Source organism: Erinaceus europaeus, chromosome 23 (genome assembly GCF_950295315.1).
Source record: "Erinaceus europaeus chromosome 23, mEriEur2.1, whole genome shotgun sequence".
In the NCBI taxonomy this organism is placed as follows: domain Eukaryota; kingdom Metazoa; phylum Chordata; class Mammalia; order Eulipotyphla; family Erinaceidae; genus Erinaceus; species Erinaceus europaeus.
The window spans coordinates 13620910-13631708 of NC_080184.1; the positions used below are offsets into that span (position 1 = coordinate 13620910).

Here is a 10799-nt window from a genome sequence, read left to right on the forward strand (position 1 = left end):
TCTGGGGTCCTGTGTCCTGGGCGCCTGGCTGAGCCCCTCACACCCCACTGCCCTTAGGGGGGCCCCTCCCCTGGGCAGGGCTGGGCAGCTTCACACCTCCACCTCCACAATGGGTGTGAAGAAGGGAACCCTGGGGCCTTGTCTGGGCCCCTTCCCCAGCCCCAGGAAGGGAGTTGTTACTAAGTTGCTCTTTGTTTGGGGTTCAGAAGATGTACCCTGCCCCATCCCCATCTCTCCAGCCTGGGGGCCTCCTCCTCCTCCTCCTCCTCCTCCCAGGACAGGGAGCCCTCCCTGCTTGCCTCCTGGGGCCCCAGGGGGGCTGTGAGGGGGCTATCAGGGGAGCTGAACAGCCGGCTGCTGGCAGGTGCATGGGGACCCCCTGGGGCTGGGCTGCCCCCCCCAGACTCACCTCCCCAAGCAATAAGGACCCTCCCCTCTCCTGACCCTCCTCCTGGCTGGAACAGCAAGGTTTTGACTTCCAAGTCTGCAGTTGGAGGAAGCAGAGCCTCCAGCTGGCCTCTTTCTCTCTCTCTCTCTCCCCCTCTCTCTGTCTCTGTCTCCGGATCTCTGGCCGCCCCCATGGGGACTTTTGATCTCTGGACTGACTATCTGGGCCTGGCCCGCCTGGTGGGGGCCCTGTGTGGCAGAGAGGAAGGAGAAGTGGGAGAGGAGGAAGAATTTGAGGAGGAGGAGTTGGAATTGGATCTAGAAGACGAGCCGGCGGTCAGAGTGGACCCCCAGCCGGATCTGGTCCCCGGCCCCTCGGCGGTGGCGGTGGGGACAGGGGGTGCGGTGGGCACTCTGGACCCCGGGCCCCCCGCCCCGGCCGCGACCCCCACGTCCCCCGAGCTGCTGTGCTCCTTCTGCAAACACAACGGCGAGTCCCGCGCCATATACCAGTCCCACGTGCTCAAGGACGAGGCGGGCCGTGTGCTCTGCCCCATCCTGCGTGACTACGTGTGCCCTCAGTGCGGGGCCACCCGCGAGCGTGCCCACACCCGCCGCTTCTGCCCACTCACCGGCCAGGGCTACACGTCTGTCTACAGCTATACCACCCGCAACTCTGCCGGCCGACGCCTCGCCCGCCCCGGGGACAAGGCCCGCCCAGCCGCTGCTGCTGAGTCTGGACACCACCGTCGGGGAGCTGGTGGCACCCCAGGAGCGGCACCCGGTAGGTGGTTTAACCCCCTCCACTTGGGATGGAGCAGGAGGGTTCAGGTCGGTGAGCGAGGAGTGGGTGATCCTGGAGGGTTTCCTGGAGGAGGAGGCCGTGGCTTCTGGGAACCCCTGGGCAGGGAGGATTGGGAAAAAAAAAAATTTTTCCCCCATAGGAACTGGGTGGGGGGTGGGGGGTGGGGTGGGGGTGCCTGACTTTTGAGGATTCTGGGTAGCGGGAGGAGGAGGAGGAGGCACCCAGGTCCAGGGTGAGGGGTCCTGGTGGATAGGGGGACTGGGGGGAGCCACAGATGGTTCAAAGGTGGCCTGGTCTGAGGGACGTGGGTTTCTGGAGGATTCTCCTCACAGGCGTGAGGTCAAGGGTTTGAACCCCCAGAGGGAAGGCTCTGCTTTCTCCTCCTCCGTCTGACTGTCTGTCTCTTTATTTTTTGCTTATTGGAAAGAGACAGGGACATTGAGAGGGGAGGGGCAGATAGAGAAATAGAGAGACAGACACCTGCAGACCTGCATCACTGCTCATGAAGCTCCCTCCCTGCTGGTGCGGACAGGGGGCTCGAACCCGGGACTTGCGCACTGTAACAAGCTCTCAGCCAGGTGCACCAGCACCCAGCCTCTCTCCCCCTCCCGTTAATAAGTCTAAAGAGAGAGACAGAAGGAGTTGACTCTGGTGCCACTGGGGCCAGGGTCTCCCGTGCCCCCCGACGGTCCCCTGTAACATGGGGTCACCCTCCCCCCCCCCGTCCTGTCCACCTGCAAAACCCACTTCTGCCCTTCTTTCAGAAAAGGACTGCTTTTAATTGGGGAGGCGGGGAATCTAGTCTCCAGTCCCTGAGGTATTGGGGTGAGATTTGAACCTGGAGCCTGAGGTGGGTGGGGGGGGGAAGGTCCCGGGGTCCCCCCTCTTGGCTCTCTTCTAATGCTAAGGGGGATGGGAGCATTTGCCCCCCGAGTTTGGAGGGGGAATTGGAGCACAGAAAGGCTGCCAGAAGGCTGGCCTTTACTGCAAGCATCCCATTATCGTTACCGTTATTTGTAACATCTTTATCCATGAATGAGAGAGAGACACAGAGAGAGAGAGAGAGAGAGATGGAAGCAGAGCCTCCCTCTGGCATGCTCTTCTGGGATTTGGGGGGAACTCTGTGGTTGCAGGAAGTGGGTGGGGTATTGTTTTAGAAGCAGCCAGTGGATTCGGGGCCCCTCAAACCCTGGACCTGATTCCCGTCTTCTCCCCGGTTGGAAAATGCAGGTTCCAGGGCCGCCGTGAAGCCGCCGGGACCCCCGCCGTCTGCCTGCTGCCCGTCCACTTCCACCTAGGAGCCCCGCCGTGCCCGAGGATGGACACACACCGGCACTCAATAAATGCTGATGAACGAATGGTCCAGCCGGGCGAGTGGCCTTTGGGTGCCGGGGAGAGTGGGGGTCCAGGAGGGGCGAACCACTGCCACCCCACCGTGTGTCCCACAGAGCCCCTCCAAAAAAACTAGTGCCTCGCTGCCGAGTCGGTTTTGGGGTGCCGTGGGCTCGTTTCTGTGACACCTGTTGGTGTTGGTGTAGTCCTTGGGGTGCGGGGGGGCCTGTTTCCAAAAGGATTGGGGAGCTGGTTTGACGGCGGCCTCAGAGGTGGGCGGTCGGATGCAGCCCCCATTTCCCCAGCAGCCTCCCTCAGGGGACCCTCAGTGCAGCCGTCGAATGTCCCAGAACTGGGGGACCCTCAGCTGGGCCTTTCAGGTGCTGCCCGGAACCCCCAAACCAGAGAACAGGTCCTTGGGAAATTCACTGCAACTCTTTGGGGGGAAAAAAAATTTTTTTTTTTAATTTTGTCTTTACAATTCACAGCTTTACTTTCACAAGGGGAGACCAGGGGATCGAACCTGGGGCCTCAGGAAGCGGGGGTCTGGCCTTGACAAATTGAAAGGAGAGAAGATGGAAATCGGGGGGGGGGGGTGTACCAAGAGGCCCCCACAAACACACATGAAGGGACCTCTTTTTCCGTCTGAGAAATAGATAAACCTGGGGTAGGGCAGAGCTTGGAGGCCCCTGGGACTCTGGGGTTCTTGGATGGGGGGCCCTGGACTGGCGTGGGGGGCTGGGCCCCGGGTTGAGGGGGTGTTCTAGGTGAAGGAGCCCCTCCGGGAGCTGAGGCGCCGGAAGGCCTCCAGGTCACGCTGAGAGCTCATGATAAGCCGGCTGTGAACAAGGACACCCCCAGTGAATTGGGGCTCAGGGCTCAGGCCTCAAACCGGGTCTCCCCCCTGCCCATGCCTGTCCTCACTTGAGATTCGACAGCTCCACCACCAGGCCGCGCACGATGTCGCTGGCATCCTCCAAGACGGGGTCCTCCACTCGGGGGCTGGGGGAGGCACACGGGGGCTTCAGAGGGGGACCCCACGATCCAGGCCCCCATTCTGCACCAGGGTGGAGATGGAGCCACCCGCCAGAATCAGGGGTCCCCACCCAATCTCCCGTCCCAAGGTGCCCCCATAATCTGGATGCATCCCCCTGGACCCCGAAACCCCTGCCTGGCAGCCCCAGCCCTACCCTGCCCGCTCCCGAGGTTCCTGGCTGGTCCACAGGCCTGTGTGTGTGTGTGTGTGTGGGGGGGATCGCCCTGCATTCCGCCCCGGGGCTCAGGAGTGGGAAACGGGGCGGCCCGCTGGCCAGGGGTTCGAGCCCCAGCACCGCTGTCCCGACTGGAGTGAGGAGGGAGCTGTGTGTCTGTCTCTCTCTCCATCTCTGTCTCTTCATGTCTGTATCTCTCCGTTTGTGTCCTCCTCTCTGTCTCTCCGTGTCTCTTTTCTCTGCATCCATCTCTCCACATCTTATTTTTTGTCTCTCCATGTCTCTTTTTATCTTTCCATATCTTGTCTCTGCATGTCTCTCCATCTCCTGTCTCTGCATGTCTCTTGTCTCTGCATCTGTCCACATTTCTTGTCTGTCTCCATCTGTCTCTCCTTGTCTCTGTATGTCTCTTGTCTCTGCATGTCTCTTAGCATCTCACTGTCTCCATCTATCCATATCTCTTGTCTCTATGGTTCCTTGCAGAACTGACTGTTGGGGGGGTGGGCTGCCACAGACCTACCTGCGCCGGACCTGGGTGGGGGGTTGCTCCTGGGTGGGGGATCCCCACCTGCCCTCTGCTGGCATCTGGAAGACAGGGGTGAAGGGTGAGCGCCTGGGGGAGGGGCAGGTCCCTTGGCAGAGACTCCCCCCACTACAACCCCTCCCCCTTCCCTGGCAGGTCTGAGCCATCAGCATCTAGAAGCTTCCCTGGGAGAGGGCCTCTGGGTGAGGGTTCCAGGTCCCGGTCCACCCTGAGAGGGTGTGGCCGCCTCTTCCCTCTCCCTCTCCTCCACCCCAGCCACTGGCTTGTCTGGTCTGACCGGCTTGTCTGCTGGGCTGAGCTGTCCTTCAGAGACAGAGATAGAGAGAGATAAAAAGACCTGCTTCATTTTGCCTAAGGCTGCAGGTTCGATCCCCGGCACCACACACACCCACACCAGCTCTCACACACACCAGCTTGGAGGGATTTCGTGAAGGGTGGAGCAGGACAATGTATACTTGCTTGCTCTTTGCCAAAAGAAAGAAGGAAAAAAAAAAAAGGTGGCCTGGGAGGGGGCGTAGTGGACGCTCAGGCATGAGGTCCCAGGTCTGAGCCCCGGCATCACAGATGCCAGAGGCAGGCTCTGCTTCTCTCTCTCTCTCTCATTAATAACCAGATCTTAAAAAAAAAAAAAAAACCTAATTGGGAGTCAGGCGGTAGTGCAGCGGGTTGAGCGCAGGTGGCACAAAGCGCAGGTGGCGCAAAGTGCAAGGACCGGCATAAGGATCCTGGTTCGAGCCCCTGGCTCCCCACCTGCAGGGGAGTTGCTTCCCAGGCGGTGAAGCAGGTCTGCAGGTGTCTGTCTTTCTCTCCCCTTCTCTGTCTTCCCCTCCTCTCTCCATTTCTCTCTGTCATAGCCAACAACGACGACATCAATAATAATAACTACAACAATAAAACAAGGGCAACAAAAGGGAAAATAAATATAAAACGTTAAAAATAAAATTAAAGAATTAAAATAATAATAGGGGCCGGGTGGTGGCGCACCTGGTTGAGCGCACACATTACAGTGCGCAAGGACCAGGGTTCCTGGCCCCGGTCCCCACCTGCGGGGGGCGCTTCATGAGCAGTGGAGCAGGGCTGCAGATGTCTCTTTCCCTCTCGATTTCTCTGTCTCTATCCAATAAATAAAAGCAAACAGTGGTCTGGGAGGTGGCACGGGGGATAAAGCATTGGACTCTCAAGCATGAGGTCCTGAGTTCAATCCCCAGCAGCACATGGACCAGAGTGATGGCTGGTTCTTTCTCTTCCTGTATTTCTCATTAATAAATAAAATTTAAAAAGAAAAAAAAGCAGACAGATTTCCCTGGGTAGGGCACTGGCCGTGCCAGACACATGGCACAGGTTCGAGCCCTGGTACCACATGGAAAGTGTGGCAGCACCAGAGGAAGCTCGTGAACTGTGCTCTCTCTCCCTCTCTCTCTCTGAATGAGGGAAGTGGGTGTGGGACCTGCCACCGCCGCCGCCTCTGGGGCCCAGGGCTGACCTCCTTTCTTCTGAGATCAAGCCCCACTCAGGTGCCAGGGGGCTGGGCCAGGCCGGGCACTGTACCTGTCTGTCCGGTGAGGCTGTGCTGAGCTAGGGTGGGGTGGGGTGGAGCAGGGTAGATGGGGAAAAGCCTGGAGTTCTGTGTGTGAGTCCCTGGTACCACATGGGAGGACCTTGGGTGGCACCAGCACTAGGGGAAGCTCCCTATAGGGTGGAACAGGGCTGGAGTGTGTCTTGCTGCCTCCCTTCCTCAACTAACAACAATTCAGGGGCCAGGAGGTGGTGCACCTGGTACCGTGCACGTTATAATGTGCAAGGCCCTGGGTTCGAGCCTCTGGTCTCCACCAGCAGGTGGACAGCTTTAGTGAGTGGTGATGCAGGGCTGCAGAAATCTCTCTCTCTCTCTGCCTCCAGGGTAATCGCTGGGGCTCGGTGCCTGCACTACAAATCCGCTGCTCCTGGAGGCCATTTTTTATTTAGTTATTTATTGTTATTGCTGTTGTTGTTGGATAGGACAGACAGAAATGGAGAGAGGAGGGGAAGACAGAGAGAGGGGAGAGAAAGACAGACACCTGCAGACCTGCTTCACCGCCTGGGAAGTGACTCCCCTGCAGGTGGGGAGCCGGGATCCTTACGTGGGTCCTTGCACTTTGTGCCACCTGCCACCTGCGCTTAACCCGCTGCGCTACCGCCCGACTCCCTTAAAATGCAATTTTTTAAAAATGACGCAAGAACACAGGGCAGCCTGGGAGGAGGTGCAATGGACAGAGCACTGGACTCTCAGGTGTGAGGTCCTGGGTTCGAGCCCCGGCATCGCAGGTGCCAGAGGGAGCCTCTGCTTCTCCCTTGTGTGAATAAACTTGGCCTTCCTCCAGAAAGGGGTGCTGTCCTACACACCCAGATACAAAGGGCGGCGTCAGGGACCCCTCACCCAGGAGGACACAGGACCCCTCTTCCAGGCTGGTGCCTCCCCAGGAAGCCCAAGAATCTGCCTCCAGGTTGGGTGAGGCAGACAGGAGTTGGGGGGCTCGCCCGCCACCCCCCCCCAGTAAGGTGCTCTCCTTCTAGCAGGTCCTCGGGGGTCCTTCCGGAGCTTCTGAGCCGAGGGGGCCACTCCCCCCATCTCCCAGCCCCACCCAGGCCCAGCAGTTTTGGGGGGGACCGCAGGGGGCGGCTGGAGGGTCTTTCGCACCTGCTCCGACGGGGTTTCAGAAGCCGGGCCTTCAGGGGCGTCCCCCATTGGGCTGTCAGGCGGGAAGTCCAGCTCCTGGCCCGGAGAGCCCCCCCACAGGGCGGCCATGTCTGCAACGTCCAGCGGTGGCTCCTGCCAGTCCGTGGGGGCGTCTGGGGGACCCTGGCCAGAGCCGGTCTCCCTGGGAGGAGTGTCTGGCGGTGGGGCAGGGGTCCCCGGGGACAGAATGAGGTGCAGAAGCTCGGGTTCGAGGCTTAGGGGGCTTATGTTGGCAGACTTTATTTCAGGGGACGCTGGTGGCAGATGTGGGGTGCACACGGCTCCCTGCGGGCCTGCATCCTGCATCTGGGGTGCCCCCAGGCCCATCTGCAGGTCTGGGGCCCCTCCGCTCTCGGGCTGAGAGATCTCAGGCCTCACAGATGGGGAGACTGGAGGATCCCCCGAAAGGTGGCTGGGGGGCTCGTCCTCCTTCCCTGCCTCCCCTGGGTGGCCTCCTGGATTCCCCAGGGAGAGGGGGGGCTCTTCTGGGGTTCTCTGTTCTGGCTCAGGGAGCCCCTTGTCCACATCATTGGGGGCGCACTGAAGGGGGCGGCTCCTGGAGGGCTGCCTGGAGGCAGAGTTACAAGCTGGGCTCTCTTCCATCTTCTGGGCCCAGCTTCCCTGGGGAGCCTCTCCCTCTTGAGTGGCTGCTGGGTCTGGAACTTTCTCTGGGGCATCGCAGCTGGGAAGAAGCCCCCACTCCCCCCCAAGGGCCTGGCTGGTGGGCTCTGTGGCCGGGGGCGGGGTCCCCAGCTCTGGGAGGACTTGGGGGGCCGCTGAGGGAAGCTGGGGGCCTCCCTGGAGCTGCCCTGGACCTTCCACAGCCCCGCTCAGGTCTGAGAGCCCGGGAGCCTCCTCTTCAGCCGGCTGACTTCCTGTTTCCCCAGCGCTGGGTTCGAGTTCCTACAGAAAAGAGAAAGGACTCAGCTCAGAGTGCTGCTATCACCACCCCTGGGGGGTTTCCTGTACTTTCGCTCAAATGAACTTGTCGGGAGTCGGGCGGTAGCATGGGGGGGAGCAAAGCGCAGGAAACAGCGTCAGGATCCCGGTTCAAGCCCCCGGCTCCCCACCTGCAGGGGAGTCGCTTCCCGGGCGGTGAAGCAGGTCTGCAGGTGTCTGTCTTTCTCTCCCCCTCTCTGTCTTCCCCTCCTCTCTCCATTTCTCTCTGTCCTACCCAACAACAGCAAGAACAACAACAATAAAAAAAAAAAAACAAGGGCAATGAAAGGGAAAATAAATATAAATTTTTTTTAAAAAATGAACTTGTCGTTTTATTTGCTTGTCTTTTTAAATATTTATTTATTCCCTTTTGTTGCTCTTGTTGTTTTACTGTTGTAGTTATTGTCATTGTTGTTACTGATGTCGTCATTGTTGAATAGGAGAGAGGAGGGGAAGACAGAGAGGGGGAGAGAAAGAGACACCTGCAGACCTGCTTCACCGCCTGGGAAGCGACTCCCCTGCAGGTGGGGAGCCCGGGGGCTCGAACCGGGATCCTTATGCTGGTCCATGCGCTTTGTGCCAGGTGCACTTAACCCACTGCGCTACAGCCCGACTCCCTATTTGCTTATCTTTATTGGATAGGATGGGAAGAATCTGAAAGGGGAGGGAGAGATAGAGAGGGATAGAGACGGAGAGACATCGGCAGCCCCCCTTCCCCCTGCAGGTGGGGACGGGGACTCGAACCCCGGGGGCTTGTGCTGGGTGCTGCGCGTCCTCGGCTGATGCGCCACAGTCTGGTCCCCTGGCTTTCTTTCTTCAGTCGTCACCACTAGCCAACTCTTATTATTCAGAGAAGAGACCACGGCCCAAAGCTCCCTCCAACGCCAGAACCACACGCAAGGTTGGCGCACAGAGGGATGCTGGGAGAACTGGGATGGGGGCGCAGCATGCTGGAGTCCCCGGATTCCTGGATCTTACCGGGCTCTGTGGGTTCTCTGCCCTCGTCTCTGCAGGCCTGGCCCACGTCCTCTGGGGCTTTGCAAACTGGGGGACAAACCTTGCGGCTGAGCTCTGAGAAGGGACACAGCGAGGAAATGGGAACGAGGAGGAAGAGGCCCCACAGCCTGCCCACCCCGCAGGGGCTCCCTGGGTGCTGTGCATGGTGCTGAGAGAGGAGAGACCCCACAGCCCTGCCCACCCTCCATGGGGCTCCCTGGGTGCTGTGCCTGGTGCTGAGAGAGGAGAGACCCCACAGCCCTGCCCACCCTCCATGGGCTCCCTGGGTGCTGTGCATGGTGCTGAGAGAGGAGAGACCCCACAGCCCTGCCCACCCTCCATGGGCTCCCTGGGTGCTGTGCCTGGTGCTGAGAGAGGAGAGACCCCACAGCCCTGCCCACCCTCCATGGGGCTCCCTGGGTGCTGTGCCTGGTGCTGAGAGAGGAGAGACCCCACAGCCCTGCCCACCCTCCATGGGCTCCCTGGGTGCTGTGCAGGGTGCTGAGAGAGGAGAGACCCCACAGCCCTGCCCACCCTCCATGGGCTCCCTGGGTGCTGTGCCTGGTGCTGAGAGAGGAGAGACCCCACAGCCCTGCCCACCCTCCATGGGCTCCCTGGGTGCTGTGCATGGTGCTGAGAGAGGAGAGACCCCACAGCCCTGCCCACCCTCCATGGGCTCCCTGGGTGCTGTTCTTGGCTGAGTCCCTAGAGCAGAGGCCTGGTGACAGCAAGTGACGTCCCAAGCTCACCTGGGAAGGGGGCGGAGGACCATTCTCATTTCCCGTCGTCCAGAGCAGCTTGGGGCCAGCACCTGTGTCTGCATCCGGGGAGCTAGAGGGGAGAGAGAGAAAATGGAGGGGCAGCCCGGGAGCTGGTGGGGCAAAGTGAGCAAAGCACTAGACTGGCAGGTGTGAGGTCCTGGGTTCCAGCCCTGGCATTACAGGTGCCAAAGGGAGGCTCTGCTCAGGACCAGGCAGTGGCGCACCTGGTTGAGCGCCGCACATCACAGGGCACAAGGACCCGGGTTCAAGCCCCTGGTTCCCACCTACAGGGAGGAAGTTTCACGAGTGGTGAAGCAGGGCTGCAAGTGTGTGTGTGTCTCTCTCTCCCTCTCAATTTCTCTGTCTTCATCCAATAATATATAAATAAAAATATTTAAAGAGAGAGAGAATAGGGAGTCAGGTGGTAGCGCAGCAGGTTAAGCGCACGTGGCGCAAAGCCAAGGACCAGCATAAGGATCCGGGTTCGAGCCCCCGGCTCCCCACCTGCAGGGGAGTCGCTTCCCAGGCGGTGAAGCAGGTCTGCAGGTGTCTGTCTTTCTCTCCCCTCCTCTCTCCATTTCTCTCTGTCCTAACAATGATGACAGTAGTAACAACAACAACTACAACAACAAGAAAAAAAAAACAGGGCAACAAAAGGGCAAATAAATAAATAAATATTAAAAGAGAGAGAGAGAATACCAGAGCGAGCCTCCCTCCAACACCTGCGCTGTCAGGGCTCGAACCCAAGACCTCCCGCCTGAGAGTCCAGTGCTTTATCCATTGTGCCCTCCCCTTCCAGGGCCCCCACAGCACCAGTGAGCCGGCCGGGGACCCCAGAGGCTGCAGGTTCAATCCCCTGCACCACCTTCTGCCGGAGGTGCGAGACGCTCAGTCTCTGTCTCTGAATCAACTCGGGGGGGGGGGTCCCAAAGCTTCTACCTGGAGGCCTCGCAGCCCGACTCCTCGTGTCCCCCGGCCTGGGAACTGGGCCCCGGGCCCCACTGCGGCTCCTCTGCGTGAAGGCAGGGGTCTGCCTTGAGCGCCGGGGGGCTGCCGGGAAGCTCCCCGAGCCTCGGGTTCTTTGAGGGTTTCAGCTTGTGGTTTCCTT

General features: G+C 59.9%; 2 protein-coding genes across 2 annotated transcripts; one reads left to right on the plus strand and one right to left on the minus strand.

Annotated features, from left to right (window-relative positions):
- The first annotated feature begins 370 nt into the window (after positions 1-370).
- NANOS3 (nanos C2HC-type zinc finger 3) lies at positions 371-3056 on the plus strand. Its single transcript, XM_007532454.2, has 2 exons — positions 371-1171; positions 2423-3056. Exons 1-2 carry the CDS (start codon positions 580-582, stop codon positions 2488-2490), a joined length of 660 nt encoding a protein of 219 aa, XP_007532516.1. The 5' UTR covers positions 371-579; the 3' UTR covers positions 2491-3056.
- An 11-nt stretch (positions 3057-3067) lies between these two features.
- BRME1 (break repair meiotic recombinase recruitment factor 1) lies at positions 3068-9871 on the minus strand. The gene is made up of 6 exons (XM_016192261.2): positions 9680-9871; positions 8913-9005; positions 6957-7898; positions 4256-4320; positions 3449-3526; positions 3068-3363 (listed from the first exon to the last, which is right to left on the minus strand). Exons 3-6 carry the CDS (start codon positions 7596-7598, stop codon positions 3288-3290), a joined length of 861 nt encoding a protein of 286 aa, XP_016047747.2. The 5' UTR covers positions 7599-7898; positions 8913-9005; positions 9680-9871; the 3' UTR covers positions 3068-3287.
- Positions 9872-10799: the final 928 nt, after the last annotated feature.

What these genes read in the sequence shown, in the direction of transcription:
- NANOS3 (XM_007532454.2), top strand. Translation starts at nt 580, where the DNA reads ATGGGGACTTTTGATCTCTGGACTGACTATCTGGGCCTGGCCCGCCTG. An exon ending in CACCCCAGGAGCGGCACCCG is followed by an intron (nt 1,172 to 2,422) that starts GTAGGTGGTTTA and finishes TGGAAAATGCAG; the next exon opens with GTTCCAGGGCCGCCGTGAAG.
- BRME1 (XM_016192261.2), bottom strand. Translation starts at nt 7,598, where the DNA reads ATGGAAGAGAGCCCAGCTTGTAACTCTGCCTCCAGGCAGCCCTCCAGG. An exon ending in CCCACCCAGGTCCGGCGCAG is followed by an intron (nt 3,527 to 4,255) that starts GTAGGTCTGTGG and finishes TGCCTCCCCCAG; the next exon opens with CCCCCGAGTGGAGGACCCCG. An exon ending in GTGGAGCTGTCGAATCTCAA is followed by an intron (nt 3,364 to 3,448) that starts GTGAGGACAGGC and finishes CCTTGTTCACAG; the next exon opens with CCGGCTTATCATGAGCTCTC.